The sequence below is a fragment of the Artemia sp. Qi Xiang Cuo genome, chromosome 1 (assembly GCF_049724085.1).
Source record: "Artemia sp. Qi Xiang Cuo chromosome 1, ASM4972408v1, whole genome shotgun sequence".
NCBI classification, from domain to species: Eukaryota; Metazoa; Arthropoda; class Branchiopoda; order Anostraca; family Artemiidae; genus Artemia; species Artemia sp. Qi Xiang Cuo.
The window spans coordinates 49,387,446-49,400,114 of NC_142794.1; the positions used below are offsets into that span (position 1 = coordinate 49,387,446).

Consider the following 12,669-nt stretch of genomic DNA (forward strand, 5'->3'; position numbering starts at 1 on the left):
ACAATAAAAAAAGACCCTAGCCTCTTCAGTTTCCAACTGAATGATCCCTTTTGAATTTTCTACGAGATCGCTTTCAATAAAAACTTTATATGTCACAGGGCGTAATTTATAATCCTTGGCCTGAGAGCTGCGAGGAGAAGGGCTGTCATCTTTAAAGACCTAATTTCCAAAACTTTCAACTACGTTGAGTAAAATAGCTATCTACAAATTTGGATTGGATGTCTTTGGGGAAAAGGTGGGCGTGAGAGGGGGGTTAGTTGCCCTCTAATAACTTTAGACTATTAAAAAGGGTACTATCCCTTTGAATTTCACTTATAATCCTTTCCCTGAGGGTTGTGGGGGAGTTTCCTCCTCAAAAATGTATTGTCTATCTGGAAATCAACCACGCTGAACAAAATAGCTATGGCCTAATTTTATTGGATGAGTTTGGGATAAAGATGGGCGTGATAGGGGTGTTAGTTGCACTCCTATCACTTTCGACTATTAATAAGGGTACTATCCCTTTGAATTTCAAATCGAATGAGCCCTTTTTCAAGTTTCTACTACGACGATGTTAATAAAAACCTTATATGCCCCCAGGGCAGAACTTATAATCATTGCCTTGAGGGATATGGGGGAGTGTCCTCCTCAAAAATATATTTTCAGTCTGGAAATCAACTACGCTGAAAAAAATGGATATCTCAAAATTTTGATTGGATGTGTTTGGGGGAATGGTGGGGGGGGGGGGGTTAGTTGCCCTCAAATCACTTTCGACTATTAAAAAGGGCACTAGTCCTTTGAATTTCCAATCGAATGAGCTTTTTTAGAAGTTTCCACGACAACGCCTTCTTTAAAAACCTTATATGCCCCCAGGGCATAATTCAAAACCCTTGCCGTAAGGGTTGTGGGGGAGTGTCCTCCTCAAAAACATATTTTCTATCTGGAAATCAACTACAATGAACGAAATGGCTATCTCAAAATTTTTATTGGATGTGTTTGGGGCAATGATGGGCGTGGAATTGGATGTGTTTGGGGGAATAATGGGCTTGGGGGCGGGGCTAGTTGCCCTCCAATCACTTTTGACTATTGAAAAGGGTACTAGCCCTTCGAATTTCCAATTGAATAAGTCTTTTTTGAAGCTCTTACGACAACGTCTTCTATAAAAACCTTATATGCCCCCAGGGCATAATTTAACACCTTTGCCCTGAGGGTTGTGGGTGAGTGCCCTCCTCAGAAAAATATTTTCTATCTGGAAATCAACTATGCTGAACAAAATGGCTATCTCAAACTTTGATTGGATGTGTTTGGAGGAATGATGGGCGTGGGGGGGGGGCTAGTTGCCCTCCAATCACTTTCGACTATTAAAATGGGCTCTAGAACTCTCAATTTTGATCGACTGAGCCCCTTTTGAAGTGTCCACAACGACCCCTTCCATATGAAGTGCCCTTCTCTAAAGGAAAAAAATAATACATAGTACATTGTGCCAACATCGGTCTTATATGCCCTCAGGGCATAACTTAAAACCCATTCCCCGAGGGTGTGGGGGAGTCTCCTCCTCAAAAACATATTTTCTATCAGGAAATCAACCACGCTGAACAAAATGACTATCTCAAAGTTTTGATTGGATGTGTTTTGGGGAATGATGGGCGTGGGGGGGGGGGGGTTAGTTGCCTTCTAATCAGTTTTTACTATTAAAAAGGGTACTAACCCTTTGAATTTCAAATCGAATGAGTCTTTTTTCAAGTTTCTACAACAAAGATTTCAATAAAAACCTTATATGCCCCCAGGGCATGACTTATAATCCTTGCCCTGGGGGTTGTGGGGGAGTGTCCTCCTCAAATATATATTTTCTATCTGGAAATCAACTACGCTGAACAAAATGGCTATCTCAAAATTTTGATTGGATGTTTTTGAAGGAATGGTTGGAGGGGGGGCTAGTTGCCCTCCAATCACTTTCGACTATTAAAAAGGGTACTAGCCCTTTGAATTTTCAATCGAATGAGCTTTTTTAGAAGTTTCTACGACAACGTCTTCTTTAAAAACCTTATATGCCCCCAGGGCATAACTTAAAACCCTTGCCCTGAGGGCTGTGGGGGAGTGTCCTCAAAAACATATTTTCTATCTGCAAATCAACTGCGCTGAACAAAATGGCTATCTCAAAATTTTGATTGGATGTGTTGGGGGAAATGATGGGCTGGGGGGGGGGGCTAGTTGCCTCCAATCACTTTCGACTATTAAAAAGGGCACTAGTCCTTTGAATTTCCAATCGAATGAGCTTTTTTTGAAGTTTCTACGACAACGCCTTCTATAAAAAAAAACATATGCCCCCAGGGCATAACTTAAAACCCTTGCCTTGAGGGTAGTGGTGGAGTGTCCTCCTCAAAAACATATTTTCTATCTGGAAATCAACTACGCTGAACAAAATGGCTATCTCAAAATTTTGATGTGTTTGGGGGAATAATGGGTGTGGGGGGGCTCGTTGCCCTCAAATCACTTTTGACGATTAAAAAGGGTACTAGCCCTTCGAGTTTCCAATCGAATGAGTCTGTTTTGAAGTTTCTACGACAACGCCTTCTATAAAAACCTTGTATGTCCCCAGGGTATAACTTAAAACCCTTGCCCTGAGGGTTGTGGGGGAGTTTCCTTCTCAAAAAAAAATTTTCTATCTGGAAATCAACTACGTTGAACAAAATGGCTATCTCAAATTTTTGATTGGATGTGTTTTGGGGAATAATGGGTGTGGGGGGGGGCTGGTTGCCCTCCAATCACTTTTGACTATTAAAAAGGGTACTAGCCCTTTGAGTTTCCAATCGAATGAGCCCCTTTTGAAGTTTCTACGACGACCCCTTCCATATGAAGTGCCCTTCTCTAAAGGAAAAAAATCATACATATCACATTGTGCCAACATCGTTCTTATATGCCCTCAGGGCATAACTTAAAACCCTGGCCCCGAGGGTGTTGGGGGAGTCTCTTCCTTAAAAACATATTCTCTATCTGGAAATCAACTACGCTGAACAAAATGACTCAAAATTTTGATTAGATGTGTTTTGGGGAATGATGGGCGTGGGGGGGGGGGGGTAGTTGCCCTCTAATCACTTTCGACTATTAAAAAGGGTACTATCCCTTTGAATTTCAAATCGAATGAGCCCTTTTTCCAGTTTCTACAACAAAGATTTCAATAAAAACCTTATATGTCTCCAGGGCATAACTTATAATCCTTGCCCTGAGGGTTGTGGGGGAGTGTCCTCCTCAAAAAAATATTTTCTATCTGGAAATCAAATACGCTGAACAAAATGGCTATCTAAAAATTTTGATTGGATGTGTTTGGGGGAATGGTGGGGGGGCTAGTTGCCCTCCAATCACTTTCGACTATTAAAAAGGGCACTAGCCCTTCGAATTTCCAATCGAATGAGCTTTTTTACGAGTTTCTACGACAGCGCCTTCTTTAAAAACCTTATATGCCCCCAGGGCATAACTTAAAACCCTTGCCCTGAGGGCTGTGGTGGAGTGTCCTCCTCAAAAACATATTTTCTATCTGGAAATCAACTACGCTGAACAAAATGGCTATCTCAAAATTTTGATGTGTTTGGGGGAATAATGGGTGTGGGGGGGCTCGTTGCCCTCCAATCACTTTTGACGATTAAAAAGGGTACTAGCCCTTCGAGTTTCCTATCGAATGAGTCTGTTTTGAAGTTTCTACGACAACGCCTTCTAAAAAAAACCTTATATGCCCCCAGGGCATAACTTAAAACCCTTGCCCTGAGGGTTGTGGGGGAGTTTCCTTCTCAAAAACATATTTTCTATCTGGAAATCAATTACGCTGAACAAAATGGCTATCTCAAAATTTTGATTGGATGTGTTTGGGGGAATGATGGGCGTGGGGGGGCTAGTTGCCCTCAAATCACTTTTGATTATTAAAATGGGCACTAGAACTCTCAATTTCCAATCGAATGAGCCCCTTTTGAAGTTTCTACGACGACCCCTTCCATATGAAGTGCCCTTCTCTAAAGGAAAAAAATCGTACATATTACATTGTGCCAACATCGTTCTTATATGCCCTCAGGGCATAAATTAAAACCTTTGCCCCGAGGGTTGTGGGGGGGTGTCTTCCTCAAAAATATATTTTCTATCTGGAAATTAACTACGCTGAACAAAATGGCTATCTCAAAATTTTGATTGGATGTGTTTGGGGGAATGATGTGCGTGGGGGGGGGCGTGTTGCCCTCCAATCACTTTCGACTATTAAAAAGGGCACTAGCCCTTTTAATTTCCAATTGAATGAACCTTTTTTGAAGTTTCTACGACAACGCCTTCGATTAAAACCTTATATGCCCCCAGGGCATAACTTAAAACCCTTGCTCTGAGGGTTGTGGGGAAGTGTCCTTTTCAAAAACATATTTTATATCAAGAAATCAACTACGCTGAACAAAATTGTTATCTCAAAATTTTGATTGGATGTGTTTGGGGGAATGATGTGCGTGAGGGGGGGGGGGCTAGTCGCCCTCCAATCACTTTCGACCGTTAAAAAGGGCACTAGCCACTCCAATTTCCAATCGAATGAGCCCTTTTCGAAGTTTCTGCAACTCCTTCGATGCGAAGTGCCCGGGCATGGAGAAAAAAAAAACAAAAAAACATTTTGGCCACATCGTTCTTTATTTAGGCAGCGCTAGTATGCTGCTAATGATTAATCTCAGTCTTCACAGAGTCGGAGCTGTGCAGGCAAAATGCAGGTTTCCGTACTCAGGTGAGAGGATTCCGCACCTAAGGATCTTGTGCAGATCGTTTTGAAGTAAGGATCTGAAAGCATTTACCGCATGATAACAAACTTTCTATTTTCAAGTTGAAAATTTCAAGTAAAACTTTTGCACGAGTAATTTACGAATTTTCTTAGGAATTGACGAACACCGAGTTTAAAACTAAATTCTATTTTTGTCAGTGATTCCCTGTTTCTATGTATTTTTAAAAACCACGGCTATTATTGATTTCGTTATATAATTTATCTTGTTTAAATGCCATTAAGTTATTAATACTTGTTGGGTAGTCCTGAAGTCTTATTTGGGAAATAAATACTCTAAAGCATGTCGTTACCAGCTAGTTACAACTAGTATTTAGCTATCATACATAGGAAATTATGTAGTGAACCAATTGATTTGCTCAACTCCGTCCTATGGTTTGGCCTAACTTTAATTCCCGGTTGTTCCTTAATGTAATTAAATTTATTCGAAAAAAGATCTGAGGGGAAAACATCTAATAAATGGTTATCCATTAGACTCCTAGGAGCCTGTTTTACTAAAAAGATAAATCCTAAAAAGAACAACAAAATTAAGTTAAAGCAAGAAAAATCGTTCTCAGCTGTTGAGCTGTTATTATCCTACCTTAACATGAAAATCAACTTCTTCACAAGTGGTGATGCATAAACAGGCGCATATACAAAGTAAATCAGAAAACAGGAAGACATAAAAAAAAAACCAGGAAGACCTGGAGAGCAACTAATGACCGTAGTTAGTATAATACACCTTTTTAAAAGTATACCTTAAAGTAAGTCTTGAAGTTTTAACTGTTTAAAGCAAGGTGCCGAATTATATTCTCAACATCACTTAAAATTTTGGACCAGAATTTAGGGCTCTAGAGACGAAAAGACAGCTCCGGACAAGATTCGGATGGCGTCCTAATATCTTAAGCCTGTCTGGTATTGGAACCATAGTTTCATTTCCATAAAAAAACATTTTAGCAAAACATGTTGCTATATTATTATTCAAAATAAAATGCATGAAGTTAACATAGTAAGTTTTGAATGCAAATCTATTTAGTCGAATTGGTTACATTTTTCTTAACATAGTTCATAATTATGTAAAAAGTGGAGAGAACAGTCTCACCGCGTTGCTAAATGTCCTCCTTGAAGCTAAAAATTCGTGGTCTCATAAATTCTAATTATGACTTTTCGATATAACTTATGCTATAAATTTATCAAGAAAATATCCCAAGACCGGATAAAGGCTTGGTTGGATAAACATAATCCAAAGAGAAAGTGTCAAATGTCATATTCAATTTTTTTCAGTTTGCATTGTAGAATCTAAATAATGATTTCGTAATTAGTTTATCTCCAATGCATCTCAATTTGTACAGTTTTACTATAGACATAAGCTAGACAAATCTCTGTTACTGCGCCAGCGTTTCATTGCATAGGAGCCCACTCAATTCTTTTTTCTTTATTGAAAAAAAAAACTCAGTATTTTCTTTATCTTGTATGGTTTGTTTCCTTTTTAATTTTTAATTTATAATGCTAAAAATGGCGTAGATGCATTAACACTTAAATATTGAGGTTACTATAGATTTTTTTTAGAATGAAAAAAGGTGTTTTTGGATTATTATTTAATAAAAAGGGAGAAATATTGAGAGAATTTAACCATATGTTTCAAATCCTTGTTTTAAAAACAAGCCGGCATGGCTCCTCTAACTGAACGTGGCTCCTCTAACTTTACGTGAATATAATCTGAACGTGCCTCCTCTAACTGAACGCGAATATAATCTGAACATGGCTCCTCTAACTTTACGTGAATATAATCTGAACGTGGCTCCTCTAACTTTACATGAATATAATCTGAACGTGGCTCCTCTAACTGAACGTGAATATAATCTGAACGTGGCTCCTCTAACTGAACGTGAATATAATTTGAACGTGGCTCCTCTAACTTTATGTGAATATAATCTGAACGTGGCTCCTCTAACTGAACGTGAATATAATCTTCATTTTGTTACAAGTTTGCTTGACGAGATTAACAGACAAACAACGGACCTTGGTGCCTTGTAGTAATGTTCGTAAAGTGTTATTGCCTATGAAAAGAAAACTGAAAAAGCATTTCCGAAAAAAAAAAAAATGAAAATGGTTATTGTTTAATCTTTCATTGGATGAACTTTTTTTGTTATTTTTATAAATGTTTCATTTTGATGTTTTTTTTTCATTTTTTTTCTCACTTCAGATGTGTGGGGCCTGGGGCCTATCAAGAAGTAAATGGGAAAGTAAGTAAAAGTAAAGAAGTAAAGTAAATGTTCGATATCTGTATTGTAGAATAGGTTTTATTAAACAGATAAAAGAATTACATGAAAGAAATGAACTACCAGTAATATAAAGGACTACTGGAAGAAAGACCTAATAGAATTAAGCAAGAACAAAAAATCTTTCTGTTTTTCAGGTATGTGGCCGAGAACCCCATTCTTCCTTCTGCGGACGACACTTCAGATACGGAGATAGAATATGATGCTGAAGGCAATCCAATAATTCCTACCAAATCAAAGCATATTGACCCATTACCACGTATAGATCATTCTACAGTAGAATACCTCCCCTTTGAGAAAATTTTTTACATTGAACCAGAAGATATTAAGAACTTGGAAGCAGACCAAGTTGAAGAACTTCGAAACAAGCTTGGAATCAAGGTTTACTATACATTTATTGTTCTCTTTTTCTTAATTTTATTTTAAAACTAAATTACGAAATACATAGGCATGTGTTTATGCTTATTCCAGGGGTTGTTTCGCAAATTTCTTGTGCACCAACCGGAAGTTCCTTTTTTAATAACTATTTAAAGTTTAAAACGTAGAACTGAAAAAGTGTCCAATGAATATTAAAAATAATTATATTAAATCCAATAGCTAATGAACCTTAATAAGTGATTATATTTGCATATATGGACTCGGGATAGAAAGGTGTTGTTTATATTAGCTAGAGCTTGGCTAATAAAACTGTTTCTATACGTTTTAAACAAGTTGTATTTTTATTTGTTTCTTTTGGTTATTTGGTTTGAAGAAAACTAAGAAATTTACATAATTGTATGCTCCATATGTGCTTTCCTTTGTACGCATCAGGTTAAGTCGGTCTCTCCTGGAAGTAGAACTAGAAAAGCTTAGCTGTAGAAAGAGGAGATACTAGTCAAATATTTAACTGTATTGCTCAAATTGTACTACTTTAAGCCACACTTGGGGAAATGTTCGTAGGAAGGCGGTGCTTTGTTATATAGGATTTTTTTTTTGATGTTTCAAATTCTTATAGGTTATTTGGCGTTCCAAAAGTCACAAGCTTACCATTAATATATATTTTTGGCAAGCTTACCAACGGAAAGAATTAGTTTCTCAGTTATGGCAAAATTGTCCCTCCTTCCCTGTTTTTTTTTTCAAGCATTAACTTTGGATTGACCAATTTTGACAAAGAATTTGTGAAGAAACACATTTCAGAGAAGACTCTAGTGCATCAGATAATTCAACGCGAGGTGAAGTACTGTAGCATTGTTTTCTACTTATCCATGAATGATATAACTTGTTGCTGTTACAGGTCAGTGGTCCTTCGCCTCCTAAGCCGGTGTCGTCGTTTGCTCATTTTTCACTTGACGGGGGTCTAATGAAAGTAATTCGGAAACAGGAATATACACAGCCAACTCCTATTCAGGTAATAACAAGAACAAGGTAATGCGCTTGGTACTATCCTCGCTTGGTGCAATAAATGTATTATTCTGTATTATTTTTCTATTTATTGGCATTTCTATTTATTGGGCAAAAAAAAGATGATGAGGTTTCTGTAATTTCGTTGGGACAAATACCAAAGGATGTATCCGATTTCACTTTTTAAAATTTCTTGGGAAACTAATAATAGATATTACAAAGCTTATCAGAGTGCCAAATAGGGGGGGGGGTAATTTTACCGTCTCCTAGATTTTGAAAAACACCTTTTCTTTGGTGTTTGCATTGAATAAAATTGAAGAAACAACGAAACGACCCCCTTTCTAGATTAAATTTTTGTTGTTGTCTGTGTTTAAAAATGAAACTGGAAAAAAAAACCTTGCCCCCCCCCCCTCACATTTCTGTGCTTAAATTCCTTACATTTCTGTGGTTAAACCTTATTTTGTTCATTGTTTTTTACCAATTTTTTTTTTCAAGTAGAACTTTAAAGGTGCAAATGTGCCCTTTTGTGTCAATCGCTACATTATTATAAATTTATAATATGTGATGATATACGATTATCTGTATGTCTTGGTTTCCTTGTTATTAATGATCAACTTGAAAGATAATTGCTGAAATCTTGAAATTTATTATATTATTTTTTTTATGTCTCACTTTGGATTGCTTTTACTTCAGCCAAAATTAAGCTTTTGTTTTCCACCATTTTTTTGGTTGTGCTTTTTGTTTATACAAAGAATGCATCGGTATCCCGACAAAGCTGGACAATGATTACAAAAGTTTTGTGTTAATGCCTGGCAAGAACATTTAGAAGTTTATCTAATCCCAGTTTCAAATTCTAAAATGTCTTTTTGTTTAAACTCGCTTCCATTAAGCCCTGTCATGAGAGATTATAAAATTTTGTCTCTGGAGTCCAATCTATCCAGTCGAATTTTTTTTATGCAGTGACTTTTATTATAAGTATCTTGTACTTTGTTTTGTTGGTTTTTATCCGTTTATTTTTTACTGTTATTCATGATTGCTGCACTTTGTAAAAGGAAAGAATCGACGATAATCTTTGGAGTATATCTCTGACTTTGACATTAAAAATGCTTACATTGTGTTTACTATCTGTGTGTGTAATACATCAATACAAAATTTTGTGTATACCTTGAGCTAAGTAATAAATTTGTGTAGCAATAGCAGAAGAATTTTCATAACATTGTCAAAAATTCAAGTTATTTACGACAAGCTAGCAAGCAGAGAGGCACTGGATGTAAAATTTGAGAAGAAAACTTGTAAATGGGAGAGAAATATTCATATTGTTCAATAAGAACTAAGCCTAGCGTGCCAGTATCCAAATAAGAACTTGAGTGACATTTTTTATTTTTCCGAAAAAAAATTATTAAAAAAAAAAAATGCTGGTAATCTTGTTTTGTACAATCTTATTGAAGAATACTATTAATCCTTAAAATACTATTAAAAAAACTTTTTCCACAAAATAAGTTTTTCAAAAAAAGTGAAGAAATCCATTAAACGAAAAATAAACAAAATAGAATCAAATAATCAACCAAGCATACAACTACCACAAATCAGTATCAATAAATAAATGAAACCCAAACGAAGAGAAATTAAAATTACATTCAAATGAATGTGCATTGTCAGTTTAATATGCATATGCTGATATTTATTCCTTAAAATCATAATTAATTTCGATTTCTTAAAGTTATAAAAGTGAAAGCATTTAAAAGAATTTTTTTCAGTAAAGAAAAAATTATATTCTGGCTTTTAGAAAGCATAGGGGTTTTGAACCCTACTCATATTAATTTCTGCTCGTTTTGAGTTTGACTCTGTTATTTATTTTAATTTCTGTTCGTTTTGGGTTTCATTTATCTATTGATACTGATTTGTGGTAGTTTTATGATTGGTTGATTATTTTGCTCAGCTATGCTGAGCAAAATGGCTGTATTACAATTTTGATTGGAAGTGTCGGGGAAATTATGAGCTAAAGAGGAGAGCTGATTGCCCTCCAATCATTTTTTACTCTAAAGAGGGCACTACAACTTTTAATTTTCAATCAAATTAGCTCCTTTAAAATATCAATGATATTATTAGCTGTAATAGAGCATCACTGCCTTTGTCCTTATATGCCCTAGAGCGGTTATATGCCCTTTTAATACCTGCATGCATATAGGTTTTTCGTTTAAAAGAAACTCATCCTAAACGTTCGCTAAAAGTTTCATCTTAACGCCATTAGTATTGTTAGTTACAGTAACCGTAGAAGCAGCACTAAATGAATACACACAGTGTCTTCTGGCAAGCTCAAAAGCCACAACCTATGAAGGTTTGAAGGTGAAATATTCAGAGTATATTTCTGTTGTATGGATTATAACCTGCCATCCGTATGCAGGTTGGCAAAAGAGTATAACAGCAATGTCTTAGGAACAGTTTCGTGTGTGAAATTAAAACTTACAAAGCTTCTTGTGGAGGATGTTGAACTAAACAAAAGTCAATATTTACATCATAATAATAATGCTTCTACTTCTACAACTACTGCTACTATTACTGCTACTACTACTACTGCTACTAAAGCTAAGACTAATACTGTTAACTGTACTCCTACTGTTACTACTATACTTACTGGCGCTACTACTACAACTAATAAACCTAAGGGTACTAAGGCAAATTTTGGGCAATATTGTAACTGTATTGAAATGAATCGAAACACACTATGCCCTTATAGGTTGTCAAGAGGACGTATATGCAATGCTTCAGGACCGGTTGATAGTATTAAGTTAAGAATTTCATCGTGTTTTGAAGGGAATGTTGAAAAAGGGTACTATTTGCATGCTGCTACTAATGCTACTACAGCTATTGCTACGCATAATTACTGAACCTTTCAACAATGCTGAAAAAGTTGATGTTACAAAACTTTGTTTGGATATTTGTTATGGGAAATGATGGGCTTGGTGGGGGGGCGGGGTGTTTCTTTCCAATCACTTTGACTTGTAAAAAGGACATTATAACTTCCAATTTATAATCAAATGACACCCATCTGAATTTAATACGACCACCCATTCATAAAAACCTTATATGCCTTCAGGGCATAACTTAAAGCCGTAGTTGAGAGTTCTGGAAAATGATGGGTGTGGGGAGAGGACATTCGCCCTCCGACCGCTTTTGACTATTAATAAGGGCACTAGCCTCTCAAATCCCAATTGAATGAGCTTTTTTGAAGTTTCTACGATAACACTTTCTATAAGAACCTTATATGCCCGCCTGTATGCCCGCAGGGCATAACTTCCAACCTTTGTCCTGGGGGCTGTGGGGAATTTGCCATCCTCAGAGACATAATTTCCGGACCTTTCAACTACGTTGAATAAAATGGCTATCTCAAAATTGTGATTGGTTATGTTTGGGGAAATGGTGGGCGTTAGAGGGGGGCTAGTTGTCATCTAATCACTTTCGACTATTAAAAAGGGCACTAGCCCATTCAATTTCCAATCGAATGAGCCTTTTTGAAGTTTCTGCGACAACGCTTTCTATAAACACCTTATATGCCCCCTGGGCATAACTTACAACCCTTGCCCTGAGGGCTGTCATCCTCAAAGACATAATTTACAGAACTTTCAAATACGTTGAACAAAATGGCTATCTCAAAATTTTGATTGGATGTGTTTGGGAAAATGATGGGCGTGAGAGGGGTATTAGTTTCTCTCAAATGACTTTTAACCACTAAAAAGGGCAGTAGCCATTTCAATTTTCAAGCGAATGAGCCCTTTTTGAAGTTTCTACAACAACGCTTTCTATAAAAAAAAAACATTATATGCCCCAGGGCATAACTTACAACCCTTGCCCTGAGGGCTCTAGGGGGGGGTCATCCTATAAGACATAATTTCCGGATCTTTTATCTTCGTTGAACAAAATGACTATCTGAAATTTTGATTGGATGTGTTTTGGGAAATGGTGGGCGTGGTAGGGGTGTTACTTGCCTTCCAATCACTTTCGATTATTAAAAAGGGCTCAAGCCCTTCTAATTTCCAATCGAATAAGCCCTTTTCGAAGTTTCAACGACAACACCTTCGGTACGAAGTGCCCTGGTCTAAAGAAACCAAAAATAATACACTGTGCCAACATCGTTCTTTACTTAGGCAGCGCTATTGCGCTGCCTATGATTGCAAGTCGTCGTGTTATTTTTTTTATTTTTTTTTGCGAAACATCAATGCTTTGTTTTTCTCGTTGCCGCAATTTTTATTTGAA

General features: G+C 36.7%; 1 protein-coding gene across 1 annotated transcript in view; it reads left to right on the plus strand.

Moving 5' to 3' along the window:
* The window catches only part of LOC148956431 (ATP-dependent RNA helicase DDX42), a 73,382-nt gene that overhangs the window by 23,594 nt on the left and 37,119 nt on the right, over positions 1-12,669 (plus strand). Inside the window, exons 4-5 of the mRNA XM_089108194.1 lie at positions 7,173-7,416; positions 8,309-8,422. Of these exons, the coding sequence (XP_088964320.1) occupies positions 7,173-7,416; positions 8,309-8,422 (358 nt within the window). The remainder of the gene's footprint in view (positions 1-7,172; positions 7,417-8,308; positions 8,423-12,669) is intronic.